At 41.3% G+C, this 15,666-nt stretch overlaps 2 protein-coding genes across 8 annotated transcripts in view; both read right to left on the bottom strand.

Annotated features, from left to right (window-relative positions):
* timm23a (translocase of inner mitochondrial membrane 23 homolog a (yeast)) overlaps nucleotides 1-476 on the bottom strand; it is a 4,029-nt gene extending 3,553 nt beyond the window's left edge. The window contains exon 1 of the mRNA XM_035662180.1: nucleotides 55-476. Coding sequence (XP_035518073.1) covers nucleotides 55-157 — 103 coding nt within the window. The 5' untranslated portion in view covers nucleotides 158-476. The remainder of the gene's footprint in view (nucleotides 1-54) is intronic.
* Nucleotides 477-6,140: 5,664 nt separating this feature from the next.
* The window catches only part of qki2 (QKI, KH domain containing, RNA binding 2), a 16,469-nt gene continuing 6,943 nt past the window's right edge, over nucleotides 6,141-15,666 (bottom strand). The window contains exons 4-9 of one of the 7 annotated variants that reach the window (XR_004797026.1): nucleotides 13,954-14,097; nucleotides 12,652-12,739; nucleotides 12,151-12,432; nucleotides 11,621-11,675; nucleotides 10,189-10,911; nucleotides 6,141-8,225 (exon numbers count right to left, since the gene is read on the bottom strand). Coding sequence is in view for 6 of the 7 variants with exons in the window: in XM_035670733.1 (XP_035526626.1) it covers nucleotides 8,203-8,225; nucleotides 10,189-10,266; nucleotides 10,912-10,935; nucleotides 12,151-12,432; nucleotides 12,652-12,739; nucleotides 13,954-14,097 (639 nt within the window). In the remaining variant the exon portion in view is untranslated. The other 6 variants (XM_035670733.1, XM_035670741.1, XM_035670757.1 and 3 more) reach the window with 6 other exon arrangements.

Below are 15,666 nucleotides of genomic sequence, written 5' to 3'. Positions count from 1 at the left end.
AACAGGTGTATTTAACAGAAATATAAAGGTTTTGAAGCTATCGACGACTCTTACGGGGAACACCGGCGAGCTCAGTGTTGGAGTATTCCGGTGCACCGCCTCCAAAGAGACCCCCGAGACCGGCTTTGGCTCCTCCGGATCCTTGTGAGTTGTCCATGGCCGTGAAAGATCCGAAAGGTGTGTTCACCTGTCGAGTACTGGAGCCGGGAAGGAGGTGAGCTGAAAGCCGAAGCTGGCTACAACGTTAGCACGCCGCTAGCTATGTCGTAATACTCAAAATATAAGACAAACTGATGAACGACGAGCAGCTGGAGTCACCGCCAACCAACAGATGTTGTCCTGTGAATGCGTATAATGAGTCTTTGAGGGAGTTTTCTGGGTAAAAACACCCGTTTTTCGTGTCAGATTACCGGACTCGAGTTCGCGTTTTTTTGCCCCTGACCTCCAGAAACACGCTCTGCCGTAAAGCGACTCCAGACGTCGAGCTGTCGTTACGTCAACAAAACCAACCATGAAATGTGTAAAAAAAATAAAAAAAAAATAAAAATTCTGTAAACAAAATACATTTCATCTCACGATTTGAAGATCACACGTGGTTTAAAAGTGATAAGTAAAAGCGACAAAATCGTTTTGATAATGTTAGTGAGCCCCAGCGATTTTACGACACCTCCGCTGATCTGGGGTCTGTTTATTTAACCCAAGGGCAAACGGCGTAAAGCAGCCTGAACATTATAAAACTGACTGCAGGCAGGAGGAGAGAGTCGTAAAGTCTACACAGCAAATACTGATTTTTAGTCAATTATATAATTAGTGGGAGAGAAAGAAGCAACAGACTGTCACAAAGTAAAAATACTATTACCCAAAAGCTTGGTTTTCAAAGTAAAAGTACAGAAATCGGCTACTAATAGCAAAGACAGACCTACTAACTTTGTAAATAGTAGAATCATATCATTTTTTGTAATGTAATATAAAAAATAAAATCTGAATATGTGAATGAATAAGTAACAATAGATAAATAAGTAAAATAAAAATGATAAATGAAGTAAAAACTATAATATTTGCCACTGAAATGTGAATATAAAGTGGAGACTATCTGAAAATGGCAGGGAAACATCAGACCGGCTTATGTGAGGGATGACAGGAAGAAGAGTCAGTTGAGTTGTAAAATGGGACACAGAGAGAGAAATGATGAGGAAATATACTGAGGGAATTAGGGGGGCGCATGGGTGAGAGAGCACAGGTTAGGGTACTGTATTGAAAGGATATAGAGGTTTTCTAAAGGATATGATATATCGATATATAGAAATAGGTGATAGGGTGGCTGATGTGTACAGGGATTTTATAGAAAGACTAGAGTGTAAAACACAGAGGATAAAACATAGTTTGGGCTGTGTGTGTGTGTTTGTCTTGTTTAAGGGATTAAATCTATTCTCTGATTCACACTCTGGAGCAGAAGGGGGCAGCAATGCACCAATAAACTGGATGCCAGCCGCCTTAAAACAAGAAAAAGAAGAAGAAAAAGAAGAGACTGAGGCCCAAAACCAGCCTGCACTTCAGAACATAAGTGGGCACCAAATATAAAACTAAGTAGAGCCTTTTTTCCCTGCAAATTCTGACTGTGTGTGAGTGCAGGACTCTTCCTATATGCTGCCCACAGCCTAGTTCACACTAACTGATTTTAGTGAACTGAGAATTAGATTACTGAACCTAAAACTCAGAATAAAATCACTAAATCAAGACCAAATTAGACCAAATTAAAAGCACTAATGTGTGTTTGAATGTGTTTTGTTTACTATGGAGCAGAAGTAGCAACGATTTCAGGCTGTCTGCGAGGAAAGATGAGCATGGCTCAGAGAGAACCAACAGCCCAGACGACAGAATCAAGTGGGGCAACATGTGAAACAACTAAGGGAACTAAAGTGGAAAAATTGGAGAGAGGGGAGGTGGCCACCGCAGCAGCAGGGGTGAGGATCCTCAGATGGCTGCAGACCCTCGCTCAACAGGTGGTTTGGCTCCAGAAGCAGATAGAAAAAGAAGAATATTAGAGGTCCAACTTGCTGTGATAATGTGCTGGTAACCTCTTCAAAGCAGCTCTACTATGTATCTGAGTTGTTTACCAACCAAATCACGTGTCACACATTTAAGTGATAGGTATTCTCACATATTTAAATTAGAGCTGCAAGATAAAACATTCAGATTGCAATTATTTTTATTGCAATTGCAATATGATTCACAATTAGTGGATTTGTAGGCCAGGGCGTCTTCATTATAGTGTTGTTATGTCACATGTTTCATTAAACAACTGCAGCTTCTGTGATTTGCATATTGCACATGTTCATATTGTGATGATATTTTCGATTAATTGTGCAGCCCATAATTAATTTAAGTATGTGTGCGCTCAAGTACGTGCACGCTGTGTGTTTAAGTATATGCATTTTACTCACACCCACATGTGTATTGGATTTATTTATCACTTTCACTATCACCATGGGGATTATAGTGTGTATTCAAAACACTTTTATTAATGGAGCTGGTTAAAATTGAGGTACACAGGCTTTTACTCTGTGCCCACAAAACAGGAAGGGGATGTTTACCACGCTGTGTTCATAGCCTGTTGTCAAACCTCCCTCCACAGTGACAGTTATGGTGTTGATGATCTCTGCAGTTTGTGGCACTTTTTTGCTGCCTAACTTTAGAAGGATGAGAGGTGTGAGACCATTAGCCTATTTACTAATATAGATTCATTTCTATTTTCTAAGTAGGTGGTGGCTCAGCCAAACTATTTCTATTCTATTTCTTTTCTATTACAGACATTTCTTTTTTGCTCCAAAAATACACTATTAAAGAATACCAAAGGACCTTGAATGAATCTTTAGTTTAAGCTCAGTTAAGCCAAACTTTATTCATTTATAAAATTATATTTAAAGGTCCAGTGTGTAACACTTAGGAGGATCTATTGGTAGAAATGAATTCCATAAAGTATCGCTTTCATTAGTGTAAATAAATCACCTGAAATATAGGAATTAATTGTGTATCTGTAGATAGGGACTTGGGGGAGGCAAGATATTCAGCTCAAGGGACAGATGTAAGATTCATAAGTTTGCCTACATAAACACACCTCTGAATAAAAGTTCACATAATAATGCCACGGACAGCACTTGCACACAAGCAGAAAGTCCAAATTTCAGCTTCAGCTTCAGAGATCAGAAACACATGCTGCCAGTTACACACAGACTTAATATTATATGAATAAACATTGCAGAGAGATTACTGTTAGGAGTCAGGTTTTGAGTATTAACCACCAAATGCATGCACTCTGACTAACAGGAAATTTAAAAGTCGATTGCGTGCTGCACCCATTGACCAAATTAGGTCAACAAATGATCATGTGCTTGTTTAATCTAAATTATTGGTTTTTTTCTATTAATGTATTTATACATTTTTCAGTATAGAGTTTTCTAGTTCCCTCTCCTTATGCATCACAGTTGCAATCAGCGACTAAATCTTACACACTGGTCCTTTAAATAAATACATACATTTTCGTGTGATCATTTTCTACTGTAAACAAAAGAGTGCAACAGACTCTAATGGGCTTATATATTGTTTAAATTTGCTTAAAATATTTATGAAAATAACAAGAAACAATATTTTCAGTGTTCTCAATGTATGTTTTGTAGAGAAATCAGATGTTACTGTTCAAACTGGATGAATTTACATGTATATAAAAATACTTAACAAGCTGGTACAAGTAAAAAAGCCCTTTTTAAAGTGGAGTTCCTCATGTGTGACACAAGGAGGCAGCAGAGAGCTGACAGTAAAAGGTCAAACCTGTTGGTTCTGCTGCTCCTCAGTCATCCTAATTAGGCCTAATTTAATTGGCTGATTTAGTTAAATTTTTTTCCACTCATGGCAGTTTTAAGTTGGATTTGCATGATGCTGTTTGCATCTCTTAAAGCAGAGAGGTTGAACAACTTCCACATGACACCTGTCCGGCCTTGAAATGCACGATTCCCCACCTTCCAGACCTACCGGATACTTACCCATGATGCAACCGAGAGACCACACGCATGCACACGTACGTGCACGTTTATGCAGCATAGCCTCGGCCATCTGCTGCCGGTCAAAGGGACACAGGCACTGAAGGAATTTAGTGTGTTGAATTTCACGAATAACAGAGCATCTTATTTGGATTCTGCCATTGTATGTGTGTATTCAGAAGGGGCCAAGTGGAGCGATGAAGTTTGCCATTGTCGCCCAGTGTGGGTGTTTTCAGACTCTCTGGCATGATCTGTGAGTTAGTGTTCTCTGTGTTACTGCCCAGTGTGCCCACTGTCTTTCCCACAATGCCCCATTCAGCCCTGGGCCTCTCTCTCTCACTCTCTCTCTCTCTCTCTCTCTCTCTGCTCACACTCTCAGACTGAGCTGGCACCCATTTTGTGCCTTTGGCTAATCATCATCATCATCATCATCATCATCATCATCATCATCGTCAGTTGTGGGATAAAATAGCTGTGATGTCATCTTTGTTAACTTTTTCAGCCACTCTTGTTTTCATCTTCTCCCTCATTTCCTCTCTTCCTCTCTCCCCCTTTCTCTCTCTCTTTCTTTCTGTCTCTCTGAGCTCCCAAACACAAAAGACAGAGAGGCCACGACAGGACCCCAGTGTATGCTGGTTGTCAAGGAGACAAGGAGACAGTGTTGGGTCTTTAAACTGCCTCAGAGGGGTGTGTGGAGTTAGGGGGAGTTGGCCTTATTTACATGGGAAGAGGACAAGGGAGAGAGGGGTTTGAAATACAACTTTTGAGCAGCTTATAGGACTCCACTGTTATTCAGCTAGAATCATTCTGCCTCTCAGTCATCAAATATTTACCAAGCAGAGGAAATCTGGAGCTGTTCATTATGTGGAGAATGCCGTGCATACATAGTAATGTAAATCAACCTGTCTTTTCCCCTCACGTTCATACCCATGCACGCACACACACATACACACACACAACCATGCTTTTGATTGTAAACGCTGGGAGCTCTGGGCCCCAGTGTTGGCAATGGCGAGAGCTGACTGCAGAATACATTACCAGATGCTTGAAGAGTGTTTCATACCAGACTAGTAGAACAAGAAGGGAAAAAACACAGCACGAAAACTTGACTGAAAACACAGGAGAAAAAAAAAAAGACAAGAGTACACACCCATCCAAACACACATTCACCCCCACCCATCCATATCCACACACACACACAGAGTATTTTATTCTCTCTCTCTTGCTATCTTCCACTCTGCTTCTTCCTGTCCAGAGGATTGTCTGCAGCGGTCACATTATGTCCTCTCTCTCTCTCTCTCTCTCTTTCTCTCTCTCTGTGATCAGGGGGCTGGGGTTGCGGCCACAGAGCAGGCTCAACTCCAAGCCTGAAGTTCAATATCAGCCCCCAACTCCACAATGAAAGCAGGAAGGGCAGGGAGAGGACGAATGAGCCACCCACTGCTGCATTCACCACGGAAAACCCCATGTGACTCTCTTCTTTTTGAGTGCGTGTGTGAAACCCTTTAAATGTGTTGTTTAAAGTGTCAAAGGCTCAAAACGCTTTTCCTCTTTTTGATTTTAATTTCTAATAAGTGAGATAGAGAGAGATAAAAAGAGCCCAATTAAAACAAATGTAGCTATCATAATACATGTAGGTTATTAGCAGTAGACTTCAGGGACAAGCTGTGATCCTGTGTAATATTTACTCTCTGCAGATGTTTGAGGGCGAGCTTGCACAATCAATTTCCCTTTAATTCCCCTGCCATCTAGTCCTCCAAACCTAACCCCCCCTCCCCACCTTCTTTCTCTCTGTTATACATGTGCATGCCTCGGAGAAACCATGGTGAGCTGGGTGGGTTTGGTTCTCTCTTATTACACACATCGATGTGTGTAATGTCCACTTAAATGGCCGGAGTAGATAGAAAACAAGAGAAAAGAACACAGAAAAGGAGAAGTGGGAAAAAAACACACACGTTGTGGCCTTTTCCCTGCATTTTGTCAAGTGTCGGCTGTTTCCCCCCCCCTGCCCACTCGGTATCTAAAGACTATTTGGTGATTAGTATGCAGAAAGGAAGCTGGTTTGCATAATTAAGTGCTATAGAGAAAAAGCAACAAAGTTTGTTAGTTTTACAACTATGAGTTTAATAGTTTACAAAGAGTTATTTCTGCTCAAAGTTAAAAGTTCATTGTTCAACACATATCTTTGTTTTTCATTTTTTTTAGACACAAACACGTAATTTTTTTTTTTTTTTAAAGGAATCCAAAGCAGAGACAGATACCATTAAAGTGGTTAATGATCACAGAAGTGGTAACAGTTAGTAACCTACACTTGGCTTGAAGAGTAGATTAATGTTGTACTACACTGTTAATTGTCACACTCATAGTATACAAAAGGCACAGAAGGCAAGCAATGCTGATCTCAAAGGCTCAAGTTAATACATCAGACTCCAGTATATCAGGACATTGAGACATGATTACTAATGACACATGAAGGATAGTTATGTTCATCAAATTATTCTCCGTAATAAGGCATAATGTTCTTATCTGAAAAGCTCATTTAATGTTATTTTCACGTACAAAATAGAATATAAAAATACATTATAAACTTGTTACAGATGTTACGACTCCATGATTTGTTTCGTTTTTTTCTTACGTCAAGGCATCAGTTGGTTTGCGTGTGTATGTAAAACTGTACCACACCTTCTGAAAAAGCGGACACACATGCAAAAATATATATATGGACGATTTCATCTCCAACAAAACAACCAAACAAACAAAAACAAGAAAAAAGATCAAATATAACACTGTTCTCTAGAGGCATCCGAACCTCACATAAACATCTCAGACATTGTAGCTGCTGCTTCAAATACTGCATCGCACTTTCAATTCAAATGAGCCACTTTTTGTTTTGTTTTTGGCACTAAAAATCTGAATTGAGCAGAGTTATGGATGTAAAGCCATAAAAATGTAGATGATGACAATTAGGCTGTGACACATTTCCCCGCAGTACCAATTAATCTGCATAAAACCCAAACGGCATAATTTTATGCTGGGCCACAAACCCATGATGTAGTCGTAGAAGATTTAGGTGTAACATTGTTCCATCGCTCTCAATAAATAAAGGCACTGCTGTCGAAACTCATACAATACTGTAGTGTGAAAAAAGGCATCGTTGTGTAACTCCTCTAGATTTAGACAAAAGAAGTGCAACCTTCCCTCTCTGTGCTGCACAGTCTTGGCATTTATACTGTATATGTTGACTCAGTATTGGGATGCTTAAGAAAAACTCAGAGATACTTTGGCATTTTGGGTTCCAGTCTGTTATTTTTCCTCACTGAGCACCTGTTGCATTATGGTAAAAAAAAAAAAAAAAACAGATTCTAGGGATGGCATTTTACTTTTCTCTTTTAGTGTTCCTCATACAAAAGTGTCAACAAGAACATTTTAAACACATAATTGGAATTGGTGTTACATTTCAGGGTGAAAGCGTGTTAATACATAAAGATTTTAACACCAATTATAATGTGTTATAATAAGTTATTGATGTATGTTCGCCCAGAAAAGAAGCAATCCCTTTAAAGAGTGTGTGCGGGAAAAGGTTCCAACATTAGACAAGGTGCCCGATGAGGAAAAAAATCCTTCAAAATATCAACATATCTCCTCTAGTTTAGTGTTTATGGAGGTTTTTCTGTGCTGGATAAGTGCATCTTCATCAGTACAGTTACCATGGTATTAATAGAGTCATTATTATTGCATTGGACTGAGGGCAGGGCAGCTCAGAGAGACAGTTTGGCACAGCCAGGGATTGGTTTAGCAGCCCTTCACCAGTTTGGGAGCCCGTCCCCAGTAAAGTCTACTGGTTTTGCACGACAACTGTTGAACAGATTGGGATTTCGACCGTTGATTGGTTACAAAAACAATCTAAGACTGGCTTTGGACTTTTGGAAGGAAGGCACGTTCGGTAAAGTTTAGGTTAGGACTTGGTGATGGGCGGGGTCCTGAGGTTTATTCCCATGTTCGCTGTCGTCTGGTTGGTTGGTTAGACAGAAGCAGCCGGGTTGTTCCCAATGTGCTGGTCTGGTTGGCTGAGCTGAGGGAGTGACGGGGCCGTGGGCCAATGAGCACGCCAGCGGGCAGAGATGGGTGGGTCATCAGTGGGCGGAAAGGTCAGAAGGTCAAGGGGTCATGGGTTAGTTGCCGTGGCAGCTAGAGTTAGACAGACAGAGACGGACAGACGTGGAAAGGAAACAAAAAGGGCACATAAAAGGGGACATAAAAAGAAAAAAAGATAGAAAAGAGATTAGTGTCAGCTAGTGGCGTCAGGATGACAACAAGGCAGATCTACTGCAGTCACACAGCATGAGGGGCATTGCATTAGAGCCGCACTACACCTTCATGAGCCCTGCATAACCATTCAGAACGGCTTACATCAACCACCGGGTGGTGACATAAGGAATGGCTGGTTAGCGATGCTCATATGTGCTCATGAAGGTGTTCGCAGGGTTGCGTTCGAGGAGATGCCCCTCCTGTCGTGTGACTGCTGCCATAGTGATACTACTCATGCTAGCTGGGCTACGTCTAGCACAGACAGACAGTGAAACCATGGACAGAGAGGGAGACAGCATGGTTTCATGTGGGTGAGAGAGTGACCTTTATGTCCAAAGAAAAGTGTCTGGGCCTCAGAAATACTTTAATTTACTGACAAGTAGAGCTATTGTTTAGCAGCAGGCGTAGGATCTTGTTGATTAACAGTTGTGATTAACTGATTATTGATTATGGTTTGATTTTTTTTTGCTATGAAGTATTAGAAGAGCACCTAATGACTACAGTAAGCAAAGAGGCACCATAAGAGACAGTGATGAGAGGTTAAGAGATGGTGATTTTAGAGGGACTTAAGAAACAATTTAACAATAGACAGACTAACTACAAGAATTTAGAGGCTTTGGTTTTCTTTAGAGATTTTTTTCAATAGTCATCTTTATTGCCTTTTAGTGTTTTTTGTCCATCGTGTACAACAAGAGCACCACCGCTCACATACACACATATATTGTAGCTAGCTAGTCCATTTCTATTGCATAAAACAGTCACGAGGCCTGTGAATCGAGAAGGTCACCTCATCTTAAATAGACAGAGCAAAACACTGCCTTCATTGCCACCTTCGTGGTGACTAAAACAGTAGTAGCTACACACCTTGAATAAAGTTTGAAGTTTACATGGAGACACTTCATCTATAAAAAGCATATCGTAAAAACAAAAATAAAAATTTACAAACTAAAAAAACTAAAAAAAAAAAAAAAATACTACAAGTATTTCCAAGCGATCTTGTTCCATAAGCTTCATATAAGCACTTAAATCCTTAAAATCCCTATATACAAATTTATTTTGCAGCTAAATACATGGTAACAGCACCACTCTGGCTAGGAAATATATGAAAGATGTAAACAGCCCCAATGATAAAGTCCAGTGGGCGACTGATAAGACCACAAACAACAGTATTTCATACAAAAGAGCTTGTAACACAGACCTCAGTAGTCATCACACGCTGTGTTTTAGTAGTAAAGACCAAAGATCATTTTGAATTGAATGACCTTCAGAAAAAGACAATCACTGTTACTTTAAATGTCATATAGTCATTGGGCACATCACAGGATTTAATTAATAATAATAAAAAAAAACATTTGTGGAAATCTACTGGAATGAAGTTGGGTATAAATAAAAATTTCCCACAGTTATTTGCAGGGTCAAAAGTAGTAGTGAAGAGATAAACAATAAAAAAAAGTTTCTGAGAGAGGACTCCAAATCCAGAGTCACAAGGACCGAGTCACATGAACGGAGCGATCCATTCTAATCGAGAGGGTCCCGGCCTGCAAGCCGTCCAGTTTATCTAACAGGCGAGAAAAGATAACCGCTGCAGCTGTCACCCCTAACATGGTTCCTCCCAATCTGCTCACTTATTTCACTTTCACTGCAACAAATACTGTTTCACATTTTACACTGAAGCTGCTTCAGCGTGTGACCTTTTCGCCTCCCGGTGCGGTTATTTCTCTTTTTAGGCATGCCGTATTACAGACACATGTAAACTGAAATTGGTCCATTGGTCTGCATGCATGCACGCACACTAACACACACACATACACATACACATAAAGTGGCTGGTGAGCTAACTAACCTCTGTCTGGGGTCACTACCCTTTGGTAAGGATGGATTCTCTTGTCGTGGCGTCGTACCTTAGTGGTCATGGCACCTGCTAACAGCCATTGACATCGCCAAAACAGAACACAGAAGGTTACTCATCAGAAAGACATCAAACAGTCCACCCATGGCACCAACATCAGTGAAACCAGGAATTTATAAAAAAATGTTCAAGGCTGAGGGTGAAAATAGGTCAAAACGCTTCTAAGAGACAGAATTTCTTGTTGTTTTGTGGTCTTCTGTTCTCTAAAGAAAATATTAATCCAAACCACTAATTTCTCACTAAGCTTCACTAGTAGATTCAACATCAGCCGTAAGCAAAGTCACTCTATAGCTCTGTGATTAAAATAAGCTTTTAACATATATTAAATCACAAACAGCGGCGCTACAATATCTATGGGTTCACTAAAGTGTGTTAAAATTACAAGCGGAAGCTGAACTATTAAAAAAAGTTAAATAGCTGTCACACCACAACACTAGTCTGCTAATACAAAGAGGAAATTAACAGGAATGGACACTTGACTACAGTATGACTGTCGAGGAATCTGTCATCCTAAAGTATGAGCAAACTTTGAGTGTTTGCTTTGTGGGACAAGTATGTAGTGGGGTAAAGGTGAGGGGGGTGGGGTCTCTGCAAGCCAGTCCATGTGTGTGCTAGGAAGGGTTGCTATCGCTTAGCCTTTGGTTGGGAAAGCCATACCTGCAAAAACACAGGAAGAAGGGACTGTTAGCCCAGCAATGAGCTTCAGCATTCATCTATAATTTGTTGTGGATGTATTACAAGAGCTGGATATGGCTGCCAATTTATCCCTGTTGGCCTCGGAGTTCTGCCACCTAACCCGACAATAACAGAAAATATTTTTGTTTTTTTTTGTCGCGTTCGCGCTGTAACTCACATTAAGATTTGGGCTCAGCTCCTGTTGAGTTTAGTTTGCAAACGTAATTCGTGAAGAATTGTCTCCGTTTCGTTCTCGGACAGTAACTACTCTTGAGTTGTAGCAGTTCATGTTTTTTGCAAGTAGACACACACTTCCCCCACGCTGCCATTTTGGCCAGTCTCTCTAATTAAAGAGAAATAAATATAAAAAGGGAAAGAGGGAAAGTTACAGAGTGTAGCCCATGTGTTGTTTTCGCCTGGCGAGCGAACATTAAGTAATGTTAACATTTGGTTCTCAAATTTGGCGGTTCCAGAGGGGTTTAGTGTGCAGACGGTTTTGGTTCAGTCCAATTTCTTTAGACAGAAAACAAGGTGAATTTTAGAGGCGGCAATTTTAATAAGTCCACGCAAAGACACGACTAGACGCAAAGTGACGAGAAATGTTTCGACTTGAGCAACTTTGTGCTTTTATCTCGTGAATCTGCTTACATAAACATACACAGACGAAAAAAAGGAAAGGAGAGAGACTTACTTGAAATAACAGAACTGGAGTTTCTGCTGAGCTCTGAGTTCAGTTAGAGGATGTGCTGAACACAAACAAAGACACACCGTCACTGTGGCTAGCTGGGTTATAGCTAACGTTTGTACATTACAGGACTTAAAAACATAGACTGCTCAAATGATGCAGGACGAAAATTTGCTTTACTTTCTGTCTGAACACACCTATAGATGTAGGTACAAGCCAGGTTCAGGTCTCGACCAGTGTCAGTGCAGAACTTTACCATAAATGTTAATTATAAAACATGTCTATAAAACGGTCCACAGTTAGCTATGCATGGCAGACAGAATTTAATAAATTTTTAGACCACGAAATGCTGTTTTTTGTGCGCAATGTCATCTCAATGTAAAGTGTATGCGACGAGTGGGCGGGGCTGGACGCTAATCGAAAGGGTTTTTTGACGTATGCGATTGTGAGCAGCTTCCATTGGAGTCCGTTATCCAGTTCTCATAATACATCCATTGACCATGTATGAAAGTGATGAACGTTTGATTTTTAAATACCTAAAACTCCAGTTGAGTCAATTGGGTATTCCAATATGGAGGGCGTGAGTGTGTAGGGATACTCGTAGGGCGTGTAGATGATCCCAGATTCGGGCCCTTGCTGCACCAGCGCCGGGTGCGGGTTGCCTCCTGGTACGAGGGCTGAGCTCTGGATCTGGCGAATCAGAGGCATGATGGTCGGTGTGTTGACGGGGGCGGGGTTACGCAGGCTCGGAGGCAGGACGGGCGTCGGGCCTGTGATGATCCGAGGCGCCTGAGGGGTCCCTAGAGGGAAGGCGGTGGCTGTGCGGCACACGGACATAAAATAATGCAAGTATGTGCACACCCACACGCAAAGCGCACACCCATACAATAGACAGGGAAGAAGAGGAGAGGACAAACAGACTATTTAACAGGAGAAACAGAGGCATTGTTCATATATACAGTGGACTCCTGTACCAAGACCCCTCCTTTGTCACCCACCAACCCTCCTCCACATGTTAACTATGATGTCATCCTTACGCGTCTTGACATTGGCGTCTCTGTAGGTCCCATTGAGAATGGCCAACTCCATCAACTGCATTTTCTTCAGGTTGTCCTCCCCCTCAGCCTACACCAACACAAGCAAATGGAGCAGAACAATCAACTTACTTAGCAAGGACTGTCATTCAGCCTCTTGACAAGTGAATGAATTAACTTTTGTGAGAGCCCCGGTCAACAAGTCAGCAAATGTTACAGTATGCTGAAACTAATTATAGTTCAATTTGAATGATTTCTAAAGGGAATGTTTGCTTACTCAAACACTGTCTGAAATGGAGTTGACCAGACCTTGAACACAGCCACTGCACCAACAGTACATATTCAGTGTCAAACACGCTAGCTTCTTAGCTCCAGTTACAGCTCGGTGAAAAGCTTGACTGATTTACAGTCAGACAGCAAGGTTAGCTGGGGTTAAACTAACACGTATCATTAACTTCACCCTCCACACACACACACACACACACACACAGGCATAGATTAACAGGTGTTCAGCTCCTGATTGCCTATAGACACTTATTACATCCATTTACTTTTAGACTTGGCCTGTGCTGCGCTCTGATTGGAGCGGAAGTGACGGCTGATTGCTGCAATAGAAATCCCCCTGCTGGTCTTTTCAGTCTGTTTCTATTGTCGCAAATAATACAGAGAAAAAAGGAAGGAGCCTTGTGATTTCAAAATATGTGCTTTTGTGATTCTGTGTCAAAGACGGGATCATTTAAACAATGTGTGTCACTGTGTCTATATGGTCTATAATACCAGGTCTACGCAATGTTCCCATGTGTGCACATTTATGCACATATGTGTGTCCGTAGGGGGGGAAATAGGTGGGCTGGAGAATGTGAGAAATGTTGAGGAGCGCAATCAAAATGTCCTCTTGTGTGGACAACAACAAAAAAAAAAAAAAACCAGGGAGAAAAAGGAATACTGTAGCCAGTAGTTGGGAATGAAGTGAGTTGTGAACGAGTGAAAGGAGTGATGGAGTGGGGAGAACAAGTGAACAGACTCTCCATTCATTCCCACAGCCTTTCAAACAACCCGGGGTTACCATGGAAACCCCTTTATGCGTGTTCCCTAATTACCCTAACCCCTTACACATACTCTCTCATACACACAGAGACGCACACAAAAACACAAAAAAAGACACAAATACACACTTTTTGGACTGACAATCCCCTTCCCCCTTCCATGCATACCAACACAGTGAACCCTCATCCAGTCACACACAGTTTTTCCATCAGTCCAGTCCATAATATTTGATGCTGAGAGGTTCAGACTGTTACTCACAGCGGGCACGAGAAGTTTCTTGACCTCGTTGATGGCCCGCTGGAGCTTGATCTTGGCCCGGTTGTGTGTGTCCTCCACTGTGATCAGGACGTGGAGGTCCTCGCTGAGGTGCTCCCAGTTGGGCTTCCCTCGGTTCATCTCCTCCTGCAACACAAAAACATTTCAGAGGCCCCGTTTGAATGCACCTCACAGGCTCGGTCCATTGCTGCAGAGAGGGAACAGGATTTCACTTTTCTTCTCGTTTTGGCTCAGTTTTTGGATCGGTCTCAAACTTCCACACAAAAAACTCACACACACACACACAAACACAAGGCTCAAGGTCGAGTGATGCAGCTTTGGAAGCGTTATCAAACTCTTTGCTCTTAAGTGGTTACACAAGTTTGGTGTTCAGATTTTTGTTGTAACATTTCCCCAAATGACACCATTGATATCTATTCCCCTCTTTCTCCCTCTGTGCTGAAACGATTAGTCAATTTATTTTATATTCAGATGTTGATTCAATGACAATAACAGCATTAATGACAATATAATCGTTTAGTAAGCCATTATCAGGTAATAATACCAAATGCACTTTTAGCTGGTTGTATTTTTTGGTCTCCTTCCCTTGTTATTCATATAACTGAACAGGTGCACATAGTTACTCTTGCAATTGTCTGTTTTGAATAACTTCCCAAATAGTTACACAAGCTAGATTTGCTGCTTTTCTCTGTTCCAGATGATTTTAATAATAATTTGGGTTGGTTTTTCTTTAGACAAATCAAGCAATTTGAAAGCTTTTTTGGGCTCTGGAAACTTGTGACAGACATTAGTTATTATTTTTAGCTACACTAACTCTATAGGGATGCTAGGAATGGCAGTGACAGTCGGTGTTTCGGTAGGTCGTTCCACCACTTTGGTCCTGCCTGAAATGTCATGTCATGTCGTGAAATTTGACATTCGTGGTTCCCAGAAGATGAAGCCTGACTTTTCCTCTAACGCCCCCATGAGATTAACATATTTGCTTCTGAGTAAAATGTCTCAACAACTACTGGATACATTTTCATAAAACATCCATGTCCCCCTAAGAATGAACTGTCATAACTCTGGTGAGCCTGAGCCTTTTTACTCAAGCACCATCAGGTCAAACCTCTCTTTGTCCACTGCTTTCAATTATGATTACACTAAACAGCTGCAAAACTAATGGCATCAGTCTCAGCTGTACTTCTACATTTAAACTTCAACATTAGCTGCTAAACATCAGCCTGTTAAGATTGTCCCAAAGCTCCAATTCGCTTATTTGCTTCCTTGCTGAGAGTTAAATGAGATGAATGATACCACTGTCATATCTATAGGGAATGTGTAGTGGAGCATTATGGGGCAGTGTATGTAGTTACCGACCATCCGTCAATCTTGTGCCACCAATTTTGGGCCCTGACTGTCAGTAAGGATGTTCAGAATAACATCTGACCACTAATGTACAGAGAGAGAGGGGGAGAGAGCGCACAGAGGAGAGCTCAGATAAATACACCATGAAGTGGTATCTTTGTTCGCTGGATGTGCGATTGGATGTTACAGCCCACTATGCAACACTGTTTACTGACCATGTTGCAACAACAGAACAAGCAATTTATGTATAACCTTCTATTGAGGCCGCCATGTTGAACCGCCATGTTTCTACAGTAGCCCAGAATGGACAAAACAAACACTGGCTCTACATAAGGCTGTTTGCATTTT

The sequence above is a fragment of the Morone saxatilis genome, unplaced genomic scaffold, assembly GCF_004916995.1.
Source record: "Morone saxatilis isolate NCDOM2014 unplaced genomic scaffold, NCSU_SB_2.0 Contig1, whole genome shotgun sequence".
NCBI classification, from domain to species: Eukaryota; Metazoa; Chordata; class Actinopteri; family Moronidae; genus Morone; species Morone saxatilis.
Note: the sequence above shows the minus strand (reverse complement) of the source record. Positions and strands in the feature narration are given on the sequence as shown.